This window comes from Somniosus microcephalus, unplaced genomic scaffold (genome assembly GCF_052327205.1).
Source record: "Somniosus microcephalus isolate GS21.2 unplaced genomic scaffold, FLI_Smic_1.0 scaffold321, whole genome shotgun sequence".
Taxonomy (NCBI): Eukaryota; Metazoa; Chordata; class Chondrichthyes; order Squaliformes; family Somniosidae; genus Somniosus; species Somniosus microcephalus.
The window spans coordinates 207,183-229,871 of record NW_028225508.1 but is presented as its reverse complement, the minus strand read 5'-3'; the positions used below and the strand labels follow the sequence as shown (position 1 = coordinate 229,871).

Here is a 22,689-nt window from a genome sequence, read left to right as displayed (position 1 = left end):
TTCTCGTTTGTGTTGATGGATGCACTTCCTTCTGCTGGCTGGTCCCCACAAAAACTGTTTCAGAAAACGCACTCGCCAATGCTATTACTGATATAATTACTGTAGCTGGTGCACCCAAAATCTTACACTCCGATCAAGGCGGAGCCTTTGTCTCCAAGGTCTTCAAAGGCTACTGCGAACAAAGGGGGATTGGGTTGGAGCACAGCACGCCACGTCATCCGCAATCAGCGGGGCTGGTGGAACGTAAAAACGAAGATGTAAAAAAGCTATTGGTCAAACTGTTGAGAATCAGGGGAAATAAGTGGACCACTGTCATTCCGGAGGTGCAGCTATCACTTAATAATGTGCCCGCATCTGCATCAGGGACAGTGTCCCCTAAAACTCCATATTATCTAATGTATGGGGCTGAGACGCATACACCACTAACCCATGGTTCTTTTATTGCCTCTACACTCTGATTCCTTGACCCGACAGCAACAGTTAGATTTAAAAAAAGAAGTAACAGAGGAAATACATCAAATTGGTTAGAAGACAAGGGAGACAAATAGGCAGAAAAAATTGACAAAAAAAGCGTGGCAACCCCTAGCAGGAGATTGGGTGCAGGAAAAGAAGTTCGAGCAAAAATCTGGTTTAAGACCCAAGTGGAAAAAACCTGTTCAAATACATTCCATTATTAACGAAAGAACTGTTGAAATACATATTAATCTGCCGAATGGCAAGTACATTCCTAAAACTTTCTCCTTAGGCAATCTCAAAAGATATACTGCGGGATACCAAAATGGAGGAACGATACAAGGTGCAGTCGTACACTTGTCTTCCAAGACCCAGCTTGGAGCACGACACAGGAAATGGATGCGATCGAACTACTGACAACGGTCAGCCAGACAGTGTCACCGACTCCTCCGCACGATGCTTGGCAACGCCTCAGGAATTGGTTTCGCAAAAAGCCACAACCAAAACAAGTAAAGACCAACAAGTTACTTCAACGAAGGAGGAAAACACTGTGGATGGAGAAGGAATCAACTGAGCTTCTGAAAACAAGAATCTGTCCTCACGCTGGATCAACGGAACAGCGTGTCAAGCTTCAACCAGCAGCAAACGACGTCTCCTTGACTCGTATAAATAACTCACCTCTACAGAACGTACATCTGCAAATTGGACATTGCTACCGTGAAAATCGTTCACGGATACGGGTTCACCAATTGTAGCGTTGGAATTGATGAGCTCCCGTACTCACGTCGTTGGGTCACCAATTTAGCGGTTCGTGTTCGTCGGTTGTCTTCTGTGAAGACGAGGGTCAGGCTGCGCGTTGCTTCCGTGAAAATCGTTCACGGATACGGGGTCACCAATTGTAGTGTAGGAATTGATGAGCTCCCGTACTCACGTCATTGGGTCACCAATGTAGCGGTTCATGTAGATCGCCACTGAATAAGAGAATGTGACTTTGACGAACTATAAATAAGTTGTTTATTTACAGGAACTGGTTAAATACAACAGGTAAGGTAGCAGGTAAGATGGCTGACTGTAGGAGCACCGTGGTGTAGGTCCTTCCCCAGCGGGGACACCACGAGGACTGACTAGAAGTTTCCGAGCTCAACTGCTAGCAGGTTCCGAGCTCAACTGCCAGCAGGTTCCGAGCTCTACTGTTGGAAGGTTCCAAGCTCTGACGTCATCACACAGAGTATAGGAGAGAAGCCTGAGTATAGTAACAGACACATACAGTAAGGTAAGTTAAAGGGAATTATGTATCTCAATGTAAGGGACAACCGGTGGTACCGCCACAATGCCCCCTTGTTCTGGACTCTCCCACCAGAGGAAATAGTTTCTCTCTATTGGCCCTGTCAAATGCTTTAATCATCTTAAACACCTCGATTGGATTAACCCTTAATCTTCTGTATTCAAGGGACTAGAAGCCTAGTCTATGCAACCTGTCCTCATAATCGAAACCTTTAAGCCCAGGTATCATTCTGATGAATATTGGCCTCCAATATATTCTTCCTGAGGTGCGGTGCCCAGAACATAAGAACACAAGAAATAGGAGCAGGAGTAGGCCAATCGGCCCCTCGAGCCTGCTCCGCCATTCAATAAGATCATGGCTGATCTGATCCTAACCTCAAATCTACTTTCACTCTCCATCCCACCCGAACCCATGTGATCTCCCGGGAGAGGCGAAAAACCAGATAAAAAACCCAATGTGCCAATTTGGGAGAAAAAATCTGGGAAATTCCTCTCCGGCCCATCTAGGCGATCGAAACTCATCCAGGAGATCACTCTGTCCCTGTATTTCCTACAGTACTTACCTTCTGTAAGAGGTGATCTCCACCCCAGCCAGGAACAGGCCCAATTTACTCTTGAAGGACTCCTAGCTGGCAGCCTGTTCCCGAGGTCTCCACTAATCCCTGTGAATAGAACCATCTCCTGAAATCTAACACAGAATTAGAACACAAGAAGTAGGAGCAGGACTAGCCTACACAGCCCCTGGGCCCGCTCTGCCACCCACAGGGCCATGACCGATCCGAACCCAGCCTCATGTCCGATTTCCTGCCCGCTCCCCATAACCCCTAATTCCCTTTACTTCTAGGAAACTGTCTATTTCTGTTTTAAATTTATTTAATGATGTAGCTTCCACAGCTCTCTGGGGCAGCAAATTCCACAGACCTACCACCCTCTGAGTGAAGAAGTTTCTCCTCATCTCAGTTTTGAAAGAGCAGCCCCTTATTTTAAGATTATGCCCCCTAGTTCTAGTTTCACCCATCATTGGGAACATCCTCACCACACCCACCCGATCAAGCCCCTTCACAATCTTATATGTTTCAATAAGATCGCCTCTCATTCTTCTGAACTCCAATGAGTAGAGTCCCAATCTACTCAAACTCTCCTCATATGTCAACCCCCTCATCCTCGGGATTAACCGAGTGAACCTTCTTTGTACTGCCTCGAAAGCAAGTATGTCTTTTCTTAAGTATGGACACCAAAACTGTATGCAGTATTCCAGGCGTGGTCTCACCAATACCTTGTACAACTGCAACAATACCTCCCTGTTTTTATATTCCATCCCCCTAGCAATAAAAGCCAACATTCTATTGGCCTTCTTGATCACCTGCTGCACCTGCATACTAACTTTTTGTGTTCCTGTACCAGGACCCCCAGATCCCTTTGTACCGCAGTACTTTCCAGTTTCTTGCCATTAAGGTAATAACTTTCTCTATGATTTTTCCTGCTAAAGTGCATAACCTCACACTTTCCAGTATTATATTCCATCTGCCAAATCTCTGCCCACTTACTTAGCCTGTCTATGTCCCTTTGCAGGTTTTTTATGTCCTCCTCACTCACTACTTTCCCTCCCATGAACTGAATGCAGTCCTCCAGATGGGGTCTAACTAGAGCTCTGTACACTGTAATATAACATCCGCAGTTTGTTCAGCTCAATCCTACCTTCACGCGACGGTGTATTTTTCTTTTAACTCCCGAAGGTTATTTATGGCAGACCCCCCGAAACCCTCTCGCGGACCCCTAGGGGGCTGCGGACTCCGGTTGAGAATCCCTGGTTTATTAGTTATGAAAATATTAGAGATCGGTGTGCGGGAGGATAAAGGCTGTTTGAGTGACAATCAAGCTGAGAACTGGGACCGGCGGATGTGCCGGGAACGGTTGGCAAGGGAGTCGGGGGTTTTGGGGGAAAAGAGGGAGGGCGGGGGGAGGGGAGAGGAGGGTAGGTGATTGGAGCTCATGTGGAGGGAAAGAGGGAGCGGGATGGGCGTGGGGACCTGCATTTTCTGCGGTGCCGGTGAGTGGGAGCAGCGCAGAGAGAATTTTTATGCGGAAAAAATCCGCGTGTTCTGTTCTGGGGGATCCGTGGAATTTTTTGAACACAGGAGGGGGGCCTCAGAAGCAAAAAGGTTGAGAACCCCAGTGATAAATGAAAGTAAGGGCCTGGGCTTGGCGGCCGCAGCCGCTGTCATCTCACAGACGTTCGGGAGGGGGTGGACAGAGGTCCGTGTTGGGGCCGGAGCTGCAAGTTTGCTCAGCTCGATCCCACCTTTACATGACGGTGTATTTTTTTTTTTTTTAACTCCCGGAGATTATTTATGGCGGGCCCCCTGAAACCCTCTCGTGGACCCCTGGGGGTGCGGACCCCCGGTTGAGAACCCCTGCATTAGCTTTTTGTGATTTCTGTACTTGGGCCCCGAAATCTCTCTGCTCGCCCACAGTTCCCAGCTTCTCGCCATTTAGAAAATACTCTGATCGATCTTTCTTAGATCCAAAATGGATGGCCTCACACTTTCCCACATTGAACTCCTTCTGCCTCAGTTTTACCCACTCACTTAATCGATCAATGCCCCTTTGCAACTTTCTGCTCCCATCTATACTATTTACTGGGCCCCCTAACTTAGTGTCGTCAGCAAAGTAGCATTTTTGCCATTAATCCCTTAGAATGGCTTCTGGAAGTCTTTATAGATATCATCCATAGTCACTCCCTTATCTACCTTATTAATGACCACCTCAAAAAGTTCAACTAGATTAGTCAGACATTACGTACCCTAAAGCCTGATCTCTGATCAGCTCATCTGACGATGTTAAATTTACAACTTTATTTTACAATTTTCAAAGTAGTTCCTAATTTTTCCTTTTGATGAACTCCAATTGTTTGCTATCCCCAACATGGATGCCTGATACGGAGCCCTTTCTACTGTTTTCAACATAGCCCTATCCTCTCTTCAAAATGATTACCACACCTCTCCCGCCAATCAACCCAAAACTATGTGATTTACTTTTTCCCACAGATCTGAATGTCTCATTTACTCGGTCAGTCATAGCCCAGAGGATCAATGTGGGTTCAGAGGGAATAAATCTGTTAATTTTTTATTATTACTCTACATCTACATTTCAGAAGGGTATTGGATATATACTTGAAAAGGAAACATTTGCAGGGCTATGGGGAAAAGGCAGGGGAGTGGGACTAATTGGAGAGCTCTTTCAAAGAGCCGGCACAGGCACGATGTAGGAATGGCCTCCTTCTGTGCTGTCCCTCTAATCCTGACTTGAGGAAAGCAAAATACTGCAGAGGCTGGCAATTTGAACCGCCAATGGTGGAGCGATTAAAATCGGGGATGCGCACGAGGCCAGAATAGGAGGAACGCAGAGATCGCGGAGGGTTGTAGGGCTGGAGGAGGTTACAGAGAGGCCACAGTGGTGAGGCCATGGAGGGATTTAAAAACAAGGATGAGAATTTTAAAATCGAGGCATTGCTGGACTGGGAGCCAATGTAGGTCACAAGAAGTAAAAGGAAACCACTTGGGTGTAACATGAAAAAACACACTTTAACATCAGAGAATGATTGGAATATAAAATCTGTTGGTTTACAGTGAATATAGGCGCTTGTCTATCACTGACAAATCCTTGAACGCACATCAACAAGACAAGAATCAGACAAACCAGGGTTAGTATTTTGCAATGCTTTGATAGTATTTATTGTTTACTCACAAGAACATATGGTAACATTCAGGGGAAAATCAAATAAAGGATGAAATATTTCAGTGAACAGGTGTGGTAGAAACTAGGTAAAATCGAGGCCAACCCGGGTAATATTAGCAGAAAACCCCATTTACCACAATAGGCATTTAAAGTGAATTGGCTGTAATCAGTCTATTAAGGAAGATCATTTATGTCAAGACAGGGCATCACTTGGAGAAGGTGCAGCTTTACTTCGAGAGATAGTGAAGTAAGTTAGAAGGTTCACAGCTTAGGCAGCTTTAGCGAATCCCATTCTATTATTCCCTCTATCGTAAATAGAATAGAACTCTCTCAGGAAGACGTCACCCAAGATCCAGAATGGTCCATATCGGGTAGGCGGATACAGGTAGGTTGACTGAATCGCAGCAAAACAAAAGCCATTACTCTGCAAAATGTGAGATAATGACACTCCGTTAGATTCATGAGCATAAATCCTCAAAGTTTCAGCACAAGTTTAATTACTTCATCTATTAGACTAAAAACCTGCGGAAATACTTTCAGTTTACACTTTTCTAGCCTCATAATAGGGCCGACAACAGAAAGATTACTTTTTAAGAGTTAAGAGCTGGGGGAAAAATTCAGCTGATTCGCAAAGCAACTAGCGCCCGGGCACAGCACCACTAATGCCTTCCGTGAAATTCAGCGGGAGGTTTGCGTTCAGTGATAACCATTAGCACGCCGTGATGCTGCACCTCCTGCGATGACGTCATCACTGTGCACAGCGCCCCGCTCGCAACCCAGCCATGATCTTCGGTAGTGCCTTATTGCCGGAGGCTATATCCGACAGAGTCAGGGGGGGGGCCTACCTGCGGCCGGGGCTGCGCAAATTAAAGGGGAGGTGCCGGGCAGCCATTTTTGTTGCTGGCCACCTGCCAGCACCTGCCCCCGTTGCTGTCTCCGGCCTCCTGTGAAGCCCCCCCACCATGGGGTGTCGGCTGCGCTCCGTGAGCCCGGCACTTCTCAAGTACCAGGCATAAGATTTTTAAAGGTTTTCTGCGGGCGGAGGGTGTGCAGAAAGCGGACCTCTCCCCCCTGCCCCCGCAGAGGCCCTTCTCTCGGTCAGGCAGAGGATCTGTCAAGAGGATTTTTGACAGATCGGAAGTGCCGGTTTTAAGCGCATGCACTTCGCACGCCTGAAACCGGTACTTTCGCGGCCCCTACGGGTGTGTACGCAGCTCGTGCACTCCCGTAGGGATCGGAAAATATGGGCCATTAATAGGTTAAAGAGATTAATGTTAATGTCCACATTTATGGATTTTTTATTTACTTTATTTTATATGGCGGTCAGGTATCTCTGACAGTCAGGTTTTTGACTCCCATTGGAATAGCTCAAGTTGAGTCTCCATATCTTCAGCCATTTGAAAATGGGAATTTGAGAATTCCTCCACCAGTATGTAGAATGTGTGAGGTGACAGTGAACTCCACTGGAGGAAGGGGAGGGCAGGGAAGGGAAGGGGAAAATATCTCCCAGTGGATCTATATTCTGCCCCACACAATTGGCCTCCTGTTAAATGATAATAGCTTCATTAAAAGTGGTCATAGAGAAATTTATAACACAACCCCTCACTGAAAGGTGACATTATGAAGAGAGAGCGAATGGAAGTTAGATTATAAAACCGACATCCTGTTTTGCCCTCCCCTCAAATAATAACATTTTCCTTGTGCACTGTGTGCAACAAAAATCATAAAACATCTTCTTTATAAAGGGTTTGTGATTTTATTACAACTAGCGCACAAAGGAAATCTTTGCCTAATATTTCTAAGGTTTCACAGTTAACAAAACAGACAGATTCTCCAGTCAATGTTGCAGCTATTCTGACTAAACTGAGTCACGTTGCGCATTGGTTTTAAAAAAAAAGACAGTATCTGTCGTACACACCTGTCTGATGTAGGCCGAGGCTGGAATAGTGAGTTTAGCGTCGTTGATGATAAAGGTCAATGAAGGCATGCTTGCAATAGAGTCACAGTTGACAACGTACTATTGAATAAAGAAGAAAACATTCAGTAGATCTGCATGTGTAGCTCGAACGGAAGACGCACAGCAAGGAATTGTTGGAGACGTTACTAATTCCACAGATAACCTATTTCACACAGCTTGATTTCCACTGGAGGAGAGAACCACAAGAAGAGATTGAATCGAGGCTTTTATAATCAAGGCCTTTGGTGGAGTGAATTGGACAAGAGAATTTCCTCCAGCTCGGGAGTCAAAGACAACGGGTCATCAATTTAAAATTCTTACTAAGAGAGTTAGGAGAGGGATTAGGGGAAATTTCTTTACTCAGGGAGTTGTTATAACTTGGAGTGCTTTGCCACAGAGGCGAGGGCCTTACTCTGTATTTTGTTATATTGAATTAAACAATCACACAAATCACTGAAAGTAGCGACACACATTAGCAAGGCCATAAAAAAAGGCAAACCAAGCACTCGGGTTTATTTCTTGAGGGATTGAATGTAAAAGTAGAGAAGTTATGCTAAACTTGTATTGAACCTTGGTTAGACCACGCTTGGAGTACTGCGTACAGTTCTGGTCACCATATTACAAAAAGGATATAGAGGCACTGGAGAGGGTGTAAAAAAGATTTACAAGGATGATACCAGAAATGTGAGGGTATACATATCAGGAAAGGATGAACAGGCTGGGTCTCTTTTCTCTTGAAAAGAGAAGGCTGAGGGGTGACCTAATAGAGGGCTTTAAAATGATGAAAGGTTTAGATAGAGTGGATACAGAGAGAGTGTTTCCACTTGTGGGGAAGAGCAAAACTAGAGGCCATCAATATAAGATAGTCACCAAGAAATCAAATAGGGAATTCAGAAGGAACTTCTTTACCCAGAGAGTGGTGAGAATGTGGAACTCACTACCACAGGGAGTGGTTGAAGTGAATAGTGTAGATGCATTTAAGGGGAGGCTAGATAAGCATATGAGGGAGAAGGGAATAGAGGGTTATGCTGATAGGTTTAGATGAGGGAAGACTGGAGGCGGCTCGAGTGGAGCATAAATGCTGGCATGGACTGGTTGGGCCGAATGGCCTGTTTCTGTGCCGTATATCCTATGTAATCCTATGTAAACTCTCTTCTAAAATGTCCCAGTATCACAGGGCCCTATGAAGGCTAAAATGGCTTTGTAAAGCCAAATGTTGTTCAATGTTTTCTTTGATAAGGACCACGTGCAATCACACAGCACAATACTAGTAACATGTTCTGATGAAATTCCTTTGTTTTAAGAAAGATGTCGATCCATTTATTTTAAATGTGTTGACACGTTTGTTGCGCATATCACACGACGCGGCTTCAGGACATCATTTTGTGCCTTAGGAGCAGCCGTGTCAGAGACCTGGGAAAGAGGTCCCTTTCCTGCCCTTTGGCTGTGGGACAGTGTTTGGCATCGAGGGACTCAAACAAGTATTATAGTCCAGGATAAAGACATATTCAAAATTGATATTGGGTCCAACCAGCATTTGTAGTCAGTGGCTATCTGCAAAATGATGATCATGTGTAAATCATGGTATAAAGGGCATGATTTGAAATTCTGCCATCTTTTAAGATAATTGGCAAAAGAACCAGGGGGATGACAAGAATTGATTTTTACACAGCAAGTTGTTATGATCTGGAATGCACTGCCTGAAAGGGTGGTGGATCCAGATTCAATAGAAACTTTCCAAAGGGAATTGGATAAATACTTGAAAAGGAGAAACATTTGCAGGGCTATGGGGAAGGAGCAGTGGAGTGGGACTAATTGGATAGTTCTTTCAAAGAGCCGGCACAGACACAACGGGTCAAATGGCCTCCTTTTGTGCTGTATGATTCTATGATTGATCATGGCAGTTTACCAAACATTGAACATTTCGTCTCACTGTACAAGAGCAATTGGTATGGGAAACAGAATTCTAGGAACTATAAGCAGATCTATAGAGTTGAAGTCCAAAGAGTTTCTACTGATACTATAAACCTTTGGTGAACCTACACTTCAATGTATTGTCTCGTTTTGGTAACTGTACAAAAAGACACAAAAGGTATTGCAAAGGGTTTGAAGGTGGACAAAGAGAGTGATACCAGCCCTTCAATCAAAATCCGATGAGGAGAAGGTGGTAAGTGAACTAATTCCGCTTTCACTTAGAAAAGGATTACGAGAAACAAGATCCAATCTTTTAAAATCATGAAGCGGTGACATGAAGCAATTGGTGCTCAACCAAGAGAGAGACACTCGGCAATCTAAAGCCAGGAACCATGGACTTTAATTACACAAATCAACTAGCACAGCAAATGAGAACTCAAATGAAGCAATCAAAGAAGAAATGGACAGATCTGTGCTTCAACAGGGAGCAGAGAGAAACATTCTTGGTAACAAGGCAGAAGGGAAATCAAATTAATCTTCATAAAGGTTTTCCTCAATCCAAGCTTTTTCTGCTCATTGTATGGGGTGATAATATAATTTTGAAGCCTTTATTTTGCACAAAACCAGCAAAATGTGGCTGTCTAGTGCTGGGACAGCGACATTTTATTTTTGCACCAAACACTCCCTTGTCATAGGCAGTAGAAGTTAAATGCCTCTACACTGCCCCAACAATGTCTATCAAGCGCAGTCTGAAAAGAGCAGGCATTACTGTACTGGTAGGACAATTTCATTTTCCACACCAGCTATCCTTGTGACCCCTCCAAATAAGAGTACAAATTTTGTGCGAATTAGCTAAGACTTAAATCCATTAATGATTCGATGGAGACAATTAAATTAATTTTACTTAGGATTCTTACAGAAATCAGATAGAGGAGACGGTCATCCACCACGATCAGTTGTATCAAACCCAAGTCCCAGAGCTGAAGGGACGGTCTTGTCAACGTAGTTCCACTTTAGTGACCAATAACTGTCACTAAAGCCTTACTGCTGGTACAGTCACAGAATCTGTATCAGTTAGCACTTGTTACAAAAACTTACCGCACCATACTCATCCTGGCTTGCGCCAATGTACTGCATCAGTTCTCCGAACTCCTGATCTGGTACAGTGAGGTACGAAGTCCCAGTGTCAACCATAGCTTGACATCCTCGGGTACAGAAGGTAGGATTGTCATTGAGAAACACACTGAAAGACAGAATTACATTGATAGTTATTTATCTTTTTGTTAAATAGTAATTTAGAACCATAATAGCAGTTTCCCAACATTTTTTTTGCTTATGGTTATATCTATTTTTAATTTCCCTACTTTTTCACCTCTTAATTAAGAAGTTCTGGTTTTTACAAACATTTTAGATTTCTGAGTTTAGCATTTTGTCTTCATCTTTCACTTTCAGTATTCTCTACTCATGACCAATTTTCCCTCTAACTTCTTCCCCCTGTGCGGGCCCTTTAAATTTGCGTATCTCTTCCAGCAGCAGCATCTGGTGAGCGGCCTGCGTGGGACCTTACGATTGGCGCGCGGTGATGTGGCCAGTCACCTTAGGAGGAACATTGCTCATGACTCTCATGTTTTTTAAACCTTCCTCCCTTTTAAATTATTCTTTAATTTTTGTTCTGTTAATGTCTGTCTATGTTTTTCTCCTTTTGCTCATTCTAACAAGTGTCTCTTCTAACTTGCTGGAATCTCATTGAGGTCATTACCCACTGTTGCCTGGCAGTATTTTTCACTCTATGGGATAGATGCAGGCAGCAATCAGATCAGATCTGAGGCACTGCCACCTACACAGCAGGATATGTCCGAGACCACACTCAACATAAAGGGGGAGAAATTCAGTATCGCCCCGTTTGGGGCGCCTTTATCAGCCGTGCGCAAAGTTTAGCGCCTGGCGCTAATTATCACCTCCGACGGCAAACGTGGCTTTTATCGCCCCTGGAGGTGAATGGAGCGCTAAATCAGGCGCTTCACACCTGCCTTAAGGCACAGAGGCCGAGCAGCGAGGCGCTACCTCAGAGCGCTGGCGAAGCAAGGAAGGGCAAATCAAAATAAACCTGCAAAGTGGTGCTCAGTACCCAAAATCGCTTCACACAGCGTTGAATCTCTCCAGAAGTCTCTCTCGCTCTCAGAATGCGTGGTGCAAAAATGTCACCAACAAAAAAAGGCAGGAAGCGGTCACTTTTAAATAGCGCTCCCCCAGTCCCTTTCTGACAGCAAAACGCTCCCCTCAACCTGTTGTTGCTAGCGGCAGGCGGTAAGGCAGGGGGCGCCACTCAATATCCGGTCCCGGGCGCTACCAGGGCGTTGCGCACTCGACTGACGTCATGATCTGCCGGCGCAGGAGATCGTGGCGGTAGTGTTTAGCGCCGCCGCAAAATGTCTAGTTAATTTTGCGAGCGGCGCAAATATCGCCGCGCCCGGGCGCTAGTTGCTTTGCGCCCCATTAGCGCCCTCTTAACAACTGAATTTTTCCCCCAAGATGTTAAAGACCATCGATGCCAGTACCATATCCAATATATACCAACAATTCTGGAATTTATCTGATAATAATATACTGAGTGAAATAGAAATGGTTAATCTTGATCACCATTTCAAGTTACCTCCTATTTACAGCACAGAAACAGGTCATTCTGCCCAACAGGTCTACGATGGTGTTTATGCTCCACACAAGCCTCCTCCCACCCTTCTTCACCTAACCGCATCCACATATCCTTCTATACCTTTCTCCCTCATGTGTTTATCTAGTTTCCCCTTAAATGCATCTATGCGAGTCGCCTCAGCTACTCCTTGTGGTATTGCGTTCCACATTCTAACCAATTTCTGTGTAAAGAAGTTTTCTTGAATTCCCTATTGGATGTATTAGTGACAAGCTTATATTTATGGCCCCTAGTTCTGGTTTCTCCGCAAGTGAAAACATCTTCTCTATGTCTACCCTATCAAACACTTTCACAATCTTAAAGACTTCTATAAGGTCATCCCTCAGTCTTCTCTTTTCTAGAGAAAAGAGCCCCAGCCCGTTCAATCTTTCCTGATAGGTATAACCTCTCAGTTTGGTATCATCCTAGTAAATCTTTTTTGCACCTTCTCCAGTTAAAACATGACTGCAGCACAAGAGGACACAGGTAGAAACTGATAAAAGGTACAATGTCACAAGGCAGTTCTTCACACTAAAAGTGATTCATACCTCAAATGTTCTTCCAGACAGGATAATGGTGGCAAAAATCTCTGGAGTCATATAAACAGCAATTAGACACTGTGAGGTAGTGATGAAAAGTTTCTGTTGAAGGTGAACTGGACGGGCCAAATGGCCTCCTGCCTCTGCACATCTCTTTTTAAGCAAGATTGAAAGTATCTATGCACAGAGCTTCAGGTTTGTATTGTGTATGTCACTAGGATTTGTGTTTTGTAGACTTTTACTTTTTTTACTCATTCATGGGATGTGGGCGTTGCTGGCAAGGCCAGCATTTATTGCCCATCCCTAATTGCCCTCAAGAAGGTGGTGGTGAGCCGCCTTCTTGAATAAAACTGAGCGGCTTGCTAGGCTATTTCAGAGGGCAGTTAAGGGTCAACCACATTGCTGTGGGTCCGGCGTCACATATAGGCCAGACCGGGTAAGGACGGCAGATTTCCTTCCCTATAAGACAATAATGAACCAGATGGGTTTTTACGACAATCTGGTAGTTTCATGGTCAGCATTACTGATAATAATTGTTTTATTCCAGATTTATTTTAATTGAATTTAAATTCCCCAGCTGCCATGGTGGGATTTGAACTCATGTCTGCTCTAATTCATTGTATTTATATAACTTAGTCCTCAAGGTGATCTGTGGCCAGTACCAGCCCGCTGGGTAAGCAATCACTCATTATCCATTTTACTGTTCTTCCTTTCTTACTTACCCTTGCATGTAGATAAGCCAGTACATTTCCTGAAGAACAGGGACCCAGGTAATTTCACCAGTATACAGCTTATTGTCAATTCCTCCAAATGTCACTTCACCACCGTCTTGACTATTTGGAACCCTGGAATGAAGAAATATATTCAGCTTTACTAATGTTTCAATTAGTCCTTCAGCAATTTGACATAATTTGTCCTCATCTAGCTTCAAGTTACTGACAGAAACATGAGTCCCACTAACTCCTCCACCCACTGGGATAGTCCTGTAACTGGTTTAGGCAAAATATATTGCCTTAGATTCTGCATCACAGTTAGCATCAAGCAATCTATGACCAACAGTATTTAACTATAAAAGGTTCATCATTATTTTGAATTATAGTATAGGCTCATATTACTCGCACATGACACTGCTCCATACAAACATGAACTATGGCTTAGTAACTCCAGATTATATACTGGTCTTGTACAAAAATGTACTGTAGTGATGTCCCGCTTTCAACACCTGGCTCAGCTTCAGTTGTGGCTCAGTGGGTAGCACTCTCACCACTGAGTCAGAAGGCTGGGGGTTGAAGTCCCACTCCAGAAAATGATGCACAAAATCTAGGCTGTTACTCCAGTGTAATACTGAGGGAGCGCTGCACTGTCGGAGGTGCTGTCTTTCGGTTGAGACATTACACCAAGGCCCCGTCTGCTCTCTCAGGTGGATATAAACGATCCCATGGCACTATTTTGAAGAAGAGCTTGGGAGTTCTACTGGTGGCCTGGCCAATATTTATCCCTCAACCAACATCATTAAAAAAACAGATTATCTCGTCATTATCACATTGCTGATTGTGGGACTTTGCTGTGCACAAATTGGTTGCCATGTTTCCTGCATTACAATAGTGACTACACTTAATATGTAGTTTTACTCAGTTTCTCCGTCTCCGCCGCATCTGCTCTGACGATGCCACCTTCCACACCAGTGCTTCCGACATGTCTTCCTTTTTCCTCAACCGAGGATTCCCCTCTACTGTGGTTGACACGGCCCTCGACCGTGTCCGTTCTATCTCCTCCACTTCTGTCCTCACCCCTGCCCCTCCCTCCCGGAACCACGATAGGGTTCCCCTTGTCTTCACCTTTCACCCCACCAGCCTCCACATTCAACAGATCATCCTCCGCCATTTCCGCCACCTCCAGCGTGATCCCACCACCAAACGCATCTTCCCCTCCCCTCCCCTTTCAGCATTCCGTAGGGACCGCTCCCTCCGAGACACCCTAGTCCACTCCTCTATCACCCCCAGCACCCCTTCCCCTTCACCCGGCACCTTCCCATGCAAGTGCAGGAGATGCAACACCTGCCCTTATACCTCCCCCCTTCCCACTGCCCAGGGCCCCAAACACCCCTTCCAGGTAAAACAGCGATTTACTTGTACTTCTTGCAATCTAGTATACTGTATCCGCTGCTCACGATGTGGTCTCCTCTACATTGGGGAGACCAAACGCAGATTGGGTGACTGTTTTGTGGAACACCTCTGTTCAGTCCGTAAGGGTGACCCCGAGCTTCCGGTCACCTGTCACTTTAATTCACTGCCCCATTCCCACTCAGACCTCACCGTACTCGGGCTCTTGCATTGTTCCACGGAAACCCAGCGTCAGCTCGAGGAACAGCACCTCATCTTCCGATTAGGCACTTTACAGCCTTCCGGACTCAATATCGAGTTCAACAATTTCAGATCATAACCTCGGCCCCTATTACATTTTTATATATATATTTTATCCACTCCTTTGTTTTGTGCCCTTCCCCTTTTTTTCTCTCCCACATGGCAGCTGTCTCATTCTGACAGCGCATTTCACACCTAATCTAGAGCCGTCTTTTGTCTCTTTACTAGTCCTATCACCATCTCGTCTGGTTTTGAATACCTCTTAATGTCTCTTCACTTCTGTTTTATTCTTTCATCCCCATTTCCCAGCCTCCAAACTGGCCTTTTAATCTGTTTCATTTCCTGTGTTTTTTCAGTCCTGACGAAGGGTTTTGACCTGAAACGTTGAATCTATTTCTCTCTCCACGGATGTTGCCTGGCCTGCTGAGTTTTTCCAGCATTTTCTGTTGTTATTTCTTAATATGTAGTTAATTGGCTGTAAAGTGCTTTGGAATATCCTGAGGACATGGAAGTCTTTCTTTAATCACCTATTTGAGCACCAGACTATAGGATTCCCATGGTTTCTTATGAAACTTCTCTCTCTGCTTTGAACAAATCCCATCAGTTAAATACTGGCAGCCGTTTGGCTCATTTCAATATTTCAGTATGATCCCATACTCTTACCTGCCCAGATATATAGAAAACAGATGCTCTGACACCAGATTGTCGCTCATCATGCTATCAAACACTGTTGTGGCGCCCCCTGCTGAAAGTGATGGGTATGCAAGACCGAGGATTCCGTCAAACTTTGAATAATAAAAGGCCGACCCAGGTTCACTCTCACTGAGGCCAAACTCCTGCTTTGGAATAGATATGCCTGCAACCTTGGGTGGGGAGACAAAAAGAGAACCAGAAAATATTACACTAAGTTTAGAAACAAGACAACATTGAGCTGACAGACGATTCCAATGCCTTGGCCATTGATTGATTAATCCTAACCCAACAACTGTGCTCCGAATACAGATTCTTTCAAAATCAGCAGAAGGCTTCTATTCCTTTAGGTCATTTTGTTCAAATACCAGACTGGGCACAATCCCACCTCAGACTGGGGGAGCTGCCACCAAACTCCTCCTGTGCCATAGTAACGCTACTCTACAACCCACCAACTGGAGCAAGACAGAGGAGGCAGTTCTATGTCGCTGTTTGCCCTTTTTTTAGGGCAGTGCCTCACCTTCCTTCAAGCTCCTCTCTGGTTTTGTTTGGGAAGATGGAGCGTGTGGGGAATCTCAGGCCTCAATCTGAGTCCCACAAGTGACATTGTAATTGCTCACAAGGCTGGCGACAGAAACAAAGTGTTCTTAGTACAGGTTTCACTTGAGCTCGTGCCTTTTGGAAATCAAGTACGCTAACATTACACTTTGAGTTTACTGCAACAATATATAGAGATTAATGAATATTACAAATGAGTTATTATAAAGGTAGCGATCAGTTCAACTGATGACATCATAAACCTTTGAAGAAAAATGCAAGCAGCACGAGATGAGATTCTGGCTTTAAAGTCATTCCCTGGTACCTGCAATTGTTGATAATATGTAGGCTACTCCTCTAATTCAAAATCGCTGAATTAAAATTATCTGATAATCTGATTTTTATTAATAAATTATCACTTTGCCGTGTTATTTCCATTGCTTGATTAAAATTCATGGATCAATTATTAAACTTTTTTTTCATTCATTCACATGATGTGGGCATTGCTCGTAAGGCGAGCATTTATTGCCCATCCCTAATTGCCCTCGAGAAGGTGGTGGTCAGCTGCCTTTTTGACAACTGAGTGGCTTGCTGGGCCATTGCAGAGGGCAGTTAAGAGTCAGCCACATTGCTGTGGGTCTGAAAGTCACATACAGGCCAGACCAGGTAAGGACGGCAGATTTCCTTCCCTAAAGGGCATTAGTGAACCAGATGGGTTTTTACAACAACCCGATAGTTTCATGGTCACCATTACTGATACTAGCTTTTTATTCCAAATTTATTTAACTGAATTTAAATCCCCACGTTGCCATGGTGGGATTTAGAACTCATGTCTCTGGGTCATCAGTACAGGCATTTGGATTACTAGTCCAGTAACATAATGCTAATGTTCCCATTAATAAATGACTGAACTGCCAGGAGTAGACTGTATCCTGCTTCAGTTTTATGTGGGCTTTTTACAGTTTTGGTCAGGCAATGGCCAGCCATGCAGGTCAGTAATACCGTGCATCGCTGGCGTGTGTTGACTAACCCAAACACGAGAAAATGACTGTCATATCATCATTGTAAGAAACAGTGCGCAGTTAATATCTAGGAACCAATCTGCAATGGCTGAGGCTTTCTGTCTCACACCCACCAATACTTTGGCAGATCCAGGCTGGGTGTGAAGCAGAAAGCAACTTGGGGACGCCTTCCGCTGTGTCCCTGACTCCCTGCCAATTCCCGCTGGGGATCTGGTCGAGGGAAAGTGTGCCCGTCCACATGTGGGCCGGCACATGTTAAATACCCATGGGTTTGTGCTCTTTGAACGCTGGGCACAGGTGCCTGGGGTCCAGCATTAAGAAATCAGCAGAGACGGCCCGAGGGCCCAAATTGAAAAGCGAGGAATTACTTATTATCTGTTTCGTCAAAGGCTGGAGAAAGGTATTTGATCATTCGATGATCAAAAAAATTGGAGAAATAGTCATTTCACGGTAGGCCTGGCCCAGTACGTCTCTGCCCCCATTGTGGTATAACCCCCTGGCAAACCTCATATACCCTGGTATAACCCCACCTTCTGCATGTAAACGACCCTGGGGTTACAGGAGCAGGAGTAGGCCATTCGGTTGGAAGTACAGCTGGAATCAGCAGGGCACCTGTAGGATTGTGGAGGTCCCGCCCTGCCAATCAATGAGGCGTGGAAAGCCTTTAGCTGTGACTCAGTTGGTAGCATTCTCACCTCTGAGTCAGAATGTTGTGGGTTCAAGTCTTACTCCAGGGATTTGAGCACAAATTCTAGGCTGACACTTTTGTGCAGTACTGAGGGAGTGCTGCACTGTCGGAGGTGCCGTCTTTCAGATGAGGCATTAAAGCTGAGGCCCCATCTGCCCTCTCAGGTGGACGTAAACTATCCCATGGCACTATTTCGAAGAAGAGCAGGGCCAATATTTATCCCGCAACTAACATCATTAAAAACAGATTACCTGGTCATTATCTCATTGCTGTTTATGGGACCTTGCTGAGCTCAAATTGGTTGCCACGTCTCCTACATTAAAACTGTGACTATATTTCAAAAATACTTCATTGGCTGTAAAGCGCTTTGGGAGGTCCTGAGGCCACAGAAGACATTATATAAATGCAAGGTCAATGACTGGTACCTTTTTGGTCATTACCATATAATACTTACATTCACTGTATCGTATCCAAAATAGCCACTCAAACTACCAGAGCCGTAAGCTATGCTGAAGCTTTGTTTTTTTGTGGTGAATGTTGAGGATTTAGTTGGATTGTATCTGGTGTGATCCACTGAAAAGAGAGGAATAAATCATGATCTCTTCCTGAAAGGCTGTGGGGAGTTAGTTGACCATACAATGACAAAATAAACTGGGGAAACAATCACTTGCGTGAGTTATACTTACTACATGTTGGGCTGTTACAGTAGATGGATGGGAGCCAAAGGTTGGATGAACCAGTGTCGAACAGAACTGTGAAACTCTGGGGTGGGGTACCAACAGTAATGGGTCCATAGTAGAAGTTCTGGTGCAAGTTTGAAAACGGAAATTAGAATTGATAATTTTTACACTGGGTAACTGTGTCATTAATCAAAAAGGCTAATGGAATGCTGGCCTTTATATCTAGAGGACTAGAATACAAGGGGGTAGAAGTTATGCTGCAGCTATACAAAGCCCTGGTTAGACCACACCTGGAGTACTGTGAGCAGTTCTGGGCACCACACCTTAGGAAGGATATATTGGTCTTGGAGAGAGTGCAGCGTAGGTTTACCAGAATGATACCCAGACTCCAAGGGTTAAGTTACGAGGAGAGATTACACAAACTAGGGTGGTATTCCCTAGAATTTAGAAATTTAAGGGGTGATCTGATCGAAGTTTTCAAGATATTAAGGGGAACAGATAGGGTAGAGTGAGGGAAACTATTTCCGCTGGTTGGGGATTCTAGGACTAGGAGGCATTGTGTAAAAATTAGAACCAGACCTTTCAGGAGTGAAATTAGGAAATATTTCTTCACACAAAGGGTGGAAGAAGTTTCGAACTCTCTTCCGCAAATGACAATTGATGCTAGATCAATTGTTAATTTTAAATCGGAGATTGATAACTTTCTGTTAACCACAGGTATTAAGGGATATGGGCCAAAGGCGGGTAGATGGAGTTAGATCGCAGATCAGCCATGATCTCATTGAATGGCGGAACAGGCTCGAGGGGCTGAACGGCCTCCTCCTATTCCTATCAGTAGAGGAGCCCAAAATGTCACAATTTATTTTAGTGATGAGTCATTAAAAGTAGAAGAGCTCCACTAGTGTTTAAAGGGAGAATAACTCGGAAATGAAAGCTTGAGGAAAGGTTCAGTGATTGGCTTAAATAAAAACAGAAAATGCTGGAAATACTCAGCAGGTCAGGCAGCATCTGTGGAGAGAGAAACAGAGTTAACATTTCAGGTCGATAACCCTTCGTCAGAACTGGAAAGAGTTAGAGATGGAACAGGTTTTTAAGCAAGTGCAGAAGCAAGAAAAGGGGGGCGGGGAGCTTACGTTGAGCTTCATTGAAACAGTGTAAGAGACTCAGGACAGAGAGGTCAGAGTGGGAGTAGAGCGGATAATTAAAGTGACAGGCCACCGCAAGCTTGGGGGTCACGCTTGCAGACTGAACGGAGGTGTTCCGCAATGTGGTCACCCAATCTGCGTTTGGTCTCCCCAATGTAGAGGAGACCGCATCGTGAGCAGCAAATGCAGTATACTAAATTGAAAGAAATACAAGTCAATCGCTGTTTCACCTGGAAGGAGTGTTTGGGGCCCTGGACGTTGGGAAGGGCGGAGGTAAAAGGGCAGGTGTTGTATCTCCTGCGCTTGCACGGGAAGGTGCCATGGGAACAGGAGGGGGTGTTGGGGGTGATTGAGGAGTGGACCAGGGTGTTGCGGAGGGAACGGTTATTAGCTTGTTGCGTTGGGGCATTCCCATGCTCTTCTCCTTAGTAAGTTGGCAGCTACCGAAGGAATTACTCTGAAAACCCAATAGTGAACTGAGAAATGAAAGTGCTGGCAGAGTTTACAATCACCAGCCTGTCTGCTCATTGTACCTGCTGATATGTGAACTGGAAACTCAAACCCAAAGCAGCAGCCCGTTAACCCGGCCTCACTTGACTACATTGAGTTGGTTTCCCTTTTTACTTACATCGATGTAATTCAGGAGCGGCTCATTTGCATCCTCCGACTGGTATCCGGGGAAGAGATGGCGGTACTTCAAGGCGGGATCACACTTGTGAGTTTCTAAGAACTGTTTCAGCTCCCCGCGCTCCTTCAGGATCTCGCGCACAGATTTGCATCTGTGCAAAGGCACTCTGAGATGATAAAAACCCATTATCAGCGATCAAATAATTGTGAGCGGAGCAAGCTTTGTTTAAAAATGGAAATCATGAACCGTACTGTCATTCCAAGATTCAACAAGGGTTCAAATCAAAACAGTTCAGGTCCCCACGAGAACTGAGTGGGGAAATGAGGACCTTTCTCAAACTATTAATCTTGATTTATTTCTGGATTTCATGCATAGTGACTTGTTTAGAATCAAAGCGCATTCCTGCAGACTTTATACAAGCTTGTGCTGATCCCCCCAAAAAATCTGTGAATAATGACCTTTTGTCAAACCTTATGATGGACTCTATGGGGGAAAAATTGGGTTGCTTTGCGCCTCCCCAAGGGGGCGCTAACAGGGCACATAGCACCGAGTGCCTGCGCGCGGCACCACTAACGCCTCCCACGAAATTCAGCGGAAGGTTAACGGCGGCGGTAGCTGGTAGCACCCCGCAGTGCTGCGCATCCGGTGATGACATCATCGTCATGCGCAGCACCCCGCTCGTGCCCCGCTCGCTAACTTGGCTCGCGCCCCCTGACCTACCACCGGGCGTTATGCCCGACAGCGTCAGGGTGGTGTTTCAGTGGCCGCGGTGGCACAAATTAAAGGGCGGGCGCCCGTTTTTCTTGAGCCTCCTGCCAGCACCAGCCTCCTTTCGCCTCGTCCTGCAGGGTGCCGGCCGCGATCAGTCATCCCGGTACTCCTCTTGAGTGCCGGGCTCTTCTGCCGGCACCCCGCTCCCCGGTGATCCAGCATGGCCCCAGTGCACGCTGTGCTAGGCCCCTCCCCTTTAATCAGGGGAGGGAGGCCTGTAACACCGCGGCGCTACGTGCCGACGCATGCGGCGCTGTTGCACGTAACGCCGCGAAAATTGAATGGGAGTGCCCCAAGAGGGAGGGGGAGCGCTTCCAGTAGCGCCCCGCCTCCTGTTTGGGGCACTTCGATTCAATTTGCGGTGTTGGGGCGATAATTTTTTTTGGGCGCTAAAAGCAGCGCCCCGGCGAAGTTAGTGCCCCAAAGGGGGCGTGACCCAATTTTTCCTCCGTGGTACACATTTAATCTCTTGGAAGGAAGTTTGAAAAATTTATCCCAGAATTTCTGTCCCTCCCCACAGTGTACCACGATCCAGCCCAGAAGGGTACCTTGACACAGATGGCAATGCCTTAGTCCCAGTAGTACAGGAACCATGGTGTTCCATTAATTATTGCTCATCTCTCCCCAAAGTTATCCCTACAGCCTTCAGTCTCCCTCTTAATTAGATGCTCATCCAACTCTTTTGTTTGAATTATTTAAGTGACACAGCCTGGCTTACTTGGTAGCACTCTGATGAGTCAATCAGAAGGCTGTGGGATCATGAGCCAACACTTTAGTACAGTGCTGAGGGAGTGCTGCATTTCTCAGAGGTGCCTTTTTTGGACGAGACGTTAAATTAAGGACCTGCCTGTGTGTTTAGGCAGATCTTCAAGCTGTAATGGGCAGATGACAGGGTTGGTATTCTGGACAGGTGAGATCAAATCGGACGAGGAGCCTTCTTCATCCAAACTGATCTAAGCAACTGTGGGAAATAATTTCCTTCTTGCCTTAAACTTGTTAATTTTATACTCGCATCCTCTAGTTCTACATTGTCATTCATTTTGGCAAGTATGGCAATAATCAACCTTTTTGTCCATCCACTTCTAATACGTGTGACTGCAAATGAAGCTCAGCTATCAGGCAGAATTAACTAGCGCCTCTTTTCCCTTTAAACAAGCATCCCTATTAACAGAATATTCACCAACTAGCATATAATCTGGTGAAAATTTCAAGTGGTACAAAGTTATTCAATTGTTTAATGACTTACTTGTAGAAACACTCAGAGAGCTGGATACAGACCAGGGCAAAGATTAACCACTTCATTCTGTTCCTTGGTGTGGTGTCCCGGAATGCTGGTGCCAACAGAGGTCCACACAATTCCTTGAATTGTGCTGGAGATTGGAGCAGTCTGGGTGCCTTTATACTTGCGAGTAAACAGGCGATTTGTTTTTCAACTTCACTAATGAAGGTCATTTTATCTCAAACTATATTATTCCATTGTTCTTTTTTTAATACAAACAAAGTAACCTTAAAATACTTCAACCTTCGTCAACCTTGAACAAAATTTCATGGTCAGGAGACTCGCATCTGAAAACAAGCCAACAACGAACCA

At 45.1% G+C, this 22,689-nt stretch overlaps 1 protein-coding gene across 1 annotated transcript; it reads right to left on the bottom strand.

Annotated features, from left to right (window-relative positions):
- Positions 1–5,441: 5,441 nt before the first annotated feature.
- LOC147081876 (gastricsin-like) lies at positions 5,442–22,452 on the bottom strand. Its single transcript, XM_085980636.1, has 9 exons — positions 22,345–22,452; positions 20,328–20,493; positions 18,561–18,678; positions 18,329–18,447; positions 15,601–15,800; positions 13,297–13,419; positions 10,445–10,589; positions 7,394–7,492; positions 5,442–5,899 (listed from the first exon to the last, which is right to left on the bottom strand). Exons 1-9 carry the CDS (start codon positions 22,398–22,400, stop codon positions 5,744–5,746), a joined length of 1,182 nt encoding a protein of 393 aa, XP_085836762.1. The 5' UTR covers positions 22,401–22,452; the 3' UTR covers positions 5,442–5,743.
- Positions 22,453–22,689: the final 237 nt, after the last annotated feature.

Excerpts from the sequence above, each read along its gene's own strand:
- LOC147081876 (XM_085980636.1), bottom strand. The coding sequence starts at position 22,400 with ATGAAGTGGTTAATCTTTGCCCTGGTCTGTATCCAGCTCTCTGAGTGT. Across the intron at positions 18,679-20,327 it reads CGCTCCTGAATTACATCGAT|AACTTCTACTATGGACCCAT; the intron begins GTAAGTAAAAAG and ends AACTTGCACCAG. Across the intron at positions 10,590-13,296 it reads TGGCTTATCTACATGCAAGG|TGTGTTTCTCAATGACAATC; the intron begins GTAAGTAAGAAA and ends TCTGTCTTTCAG.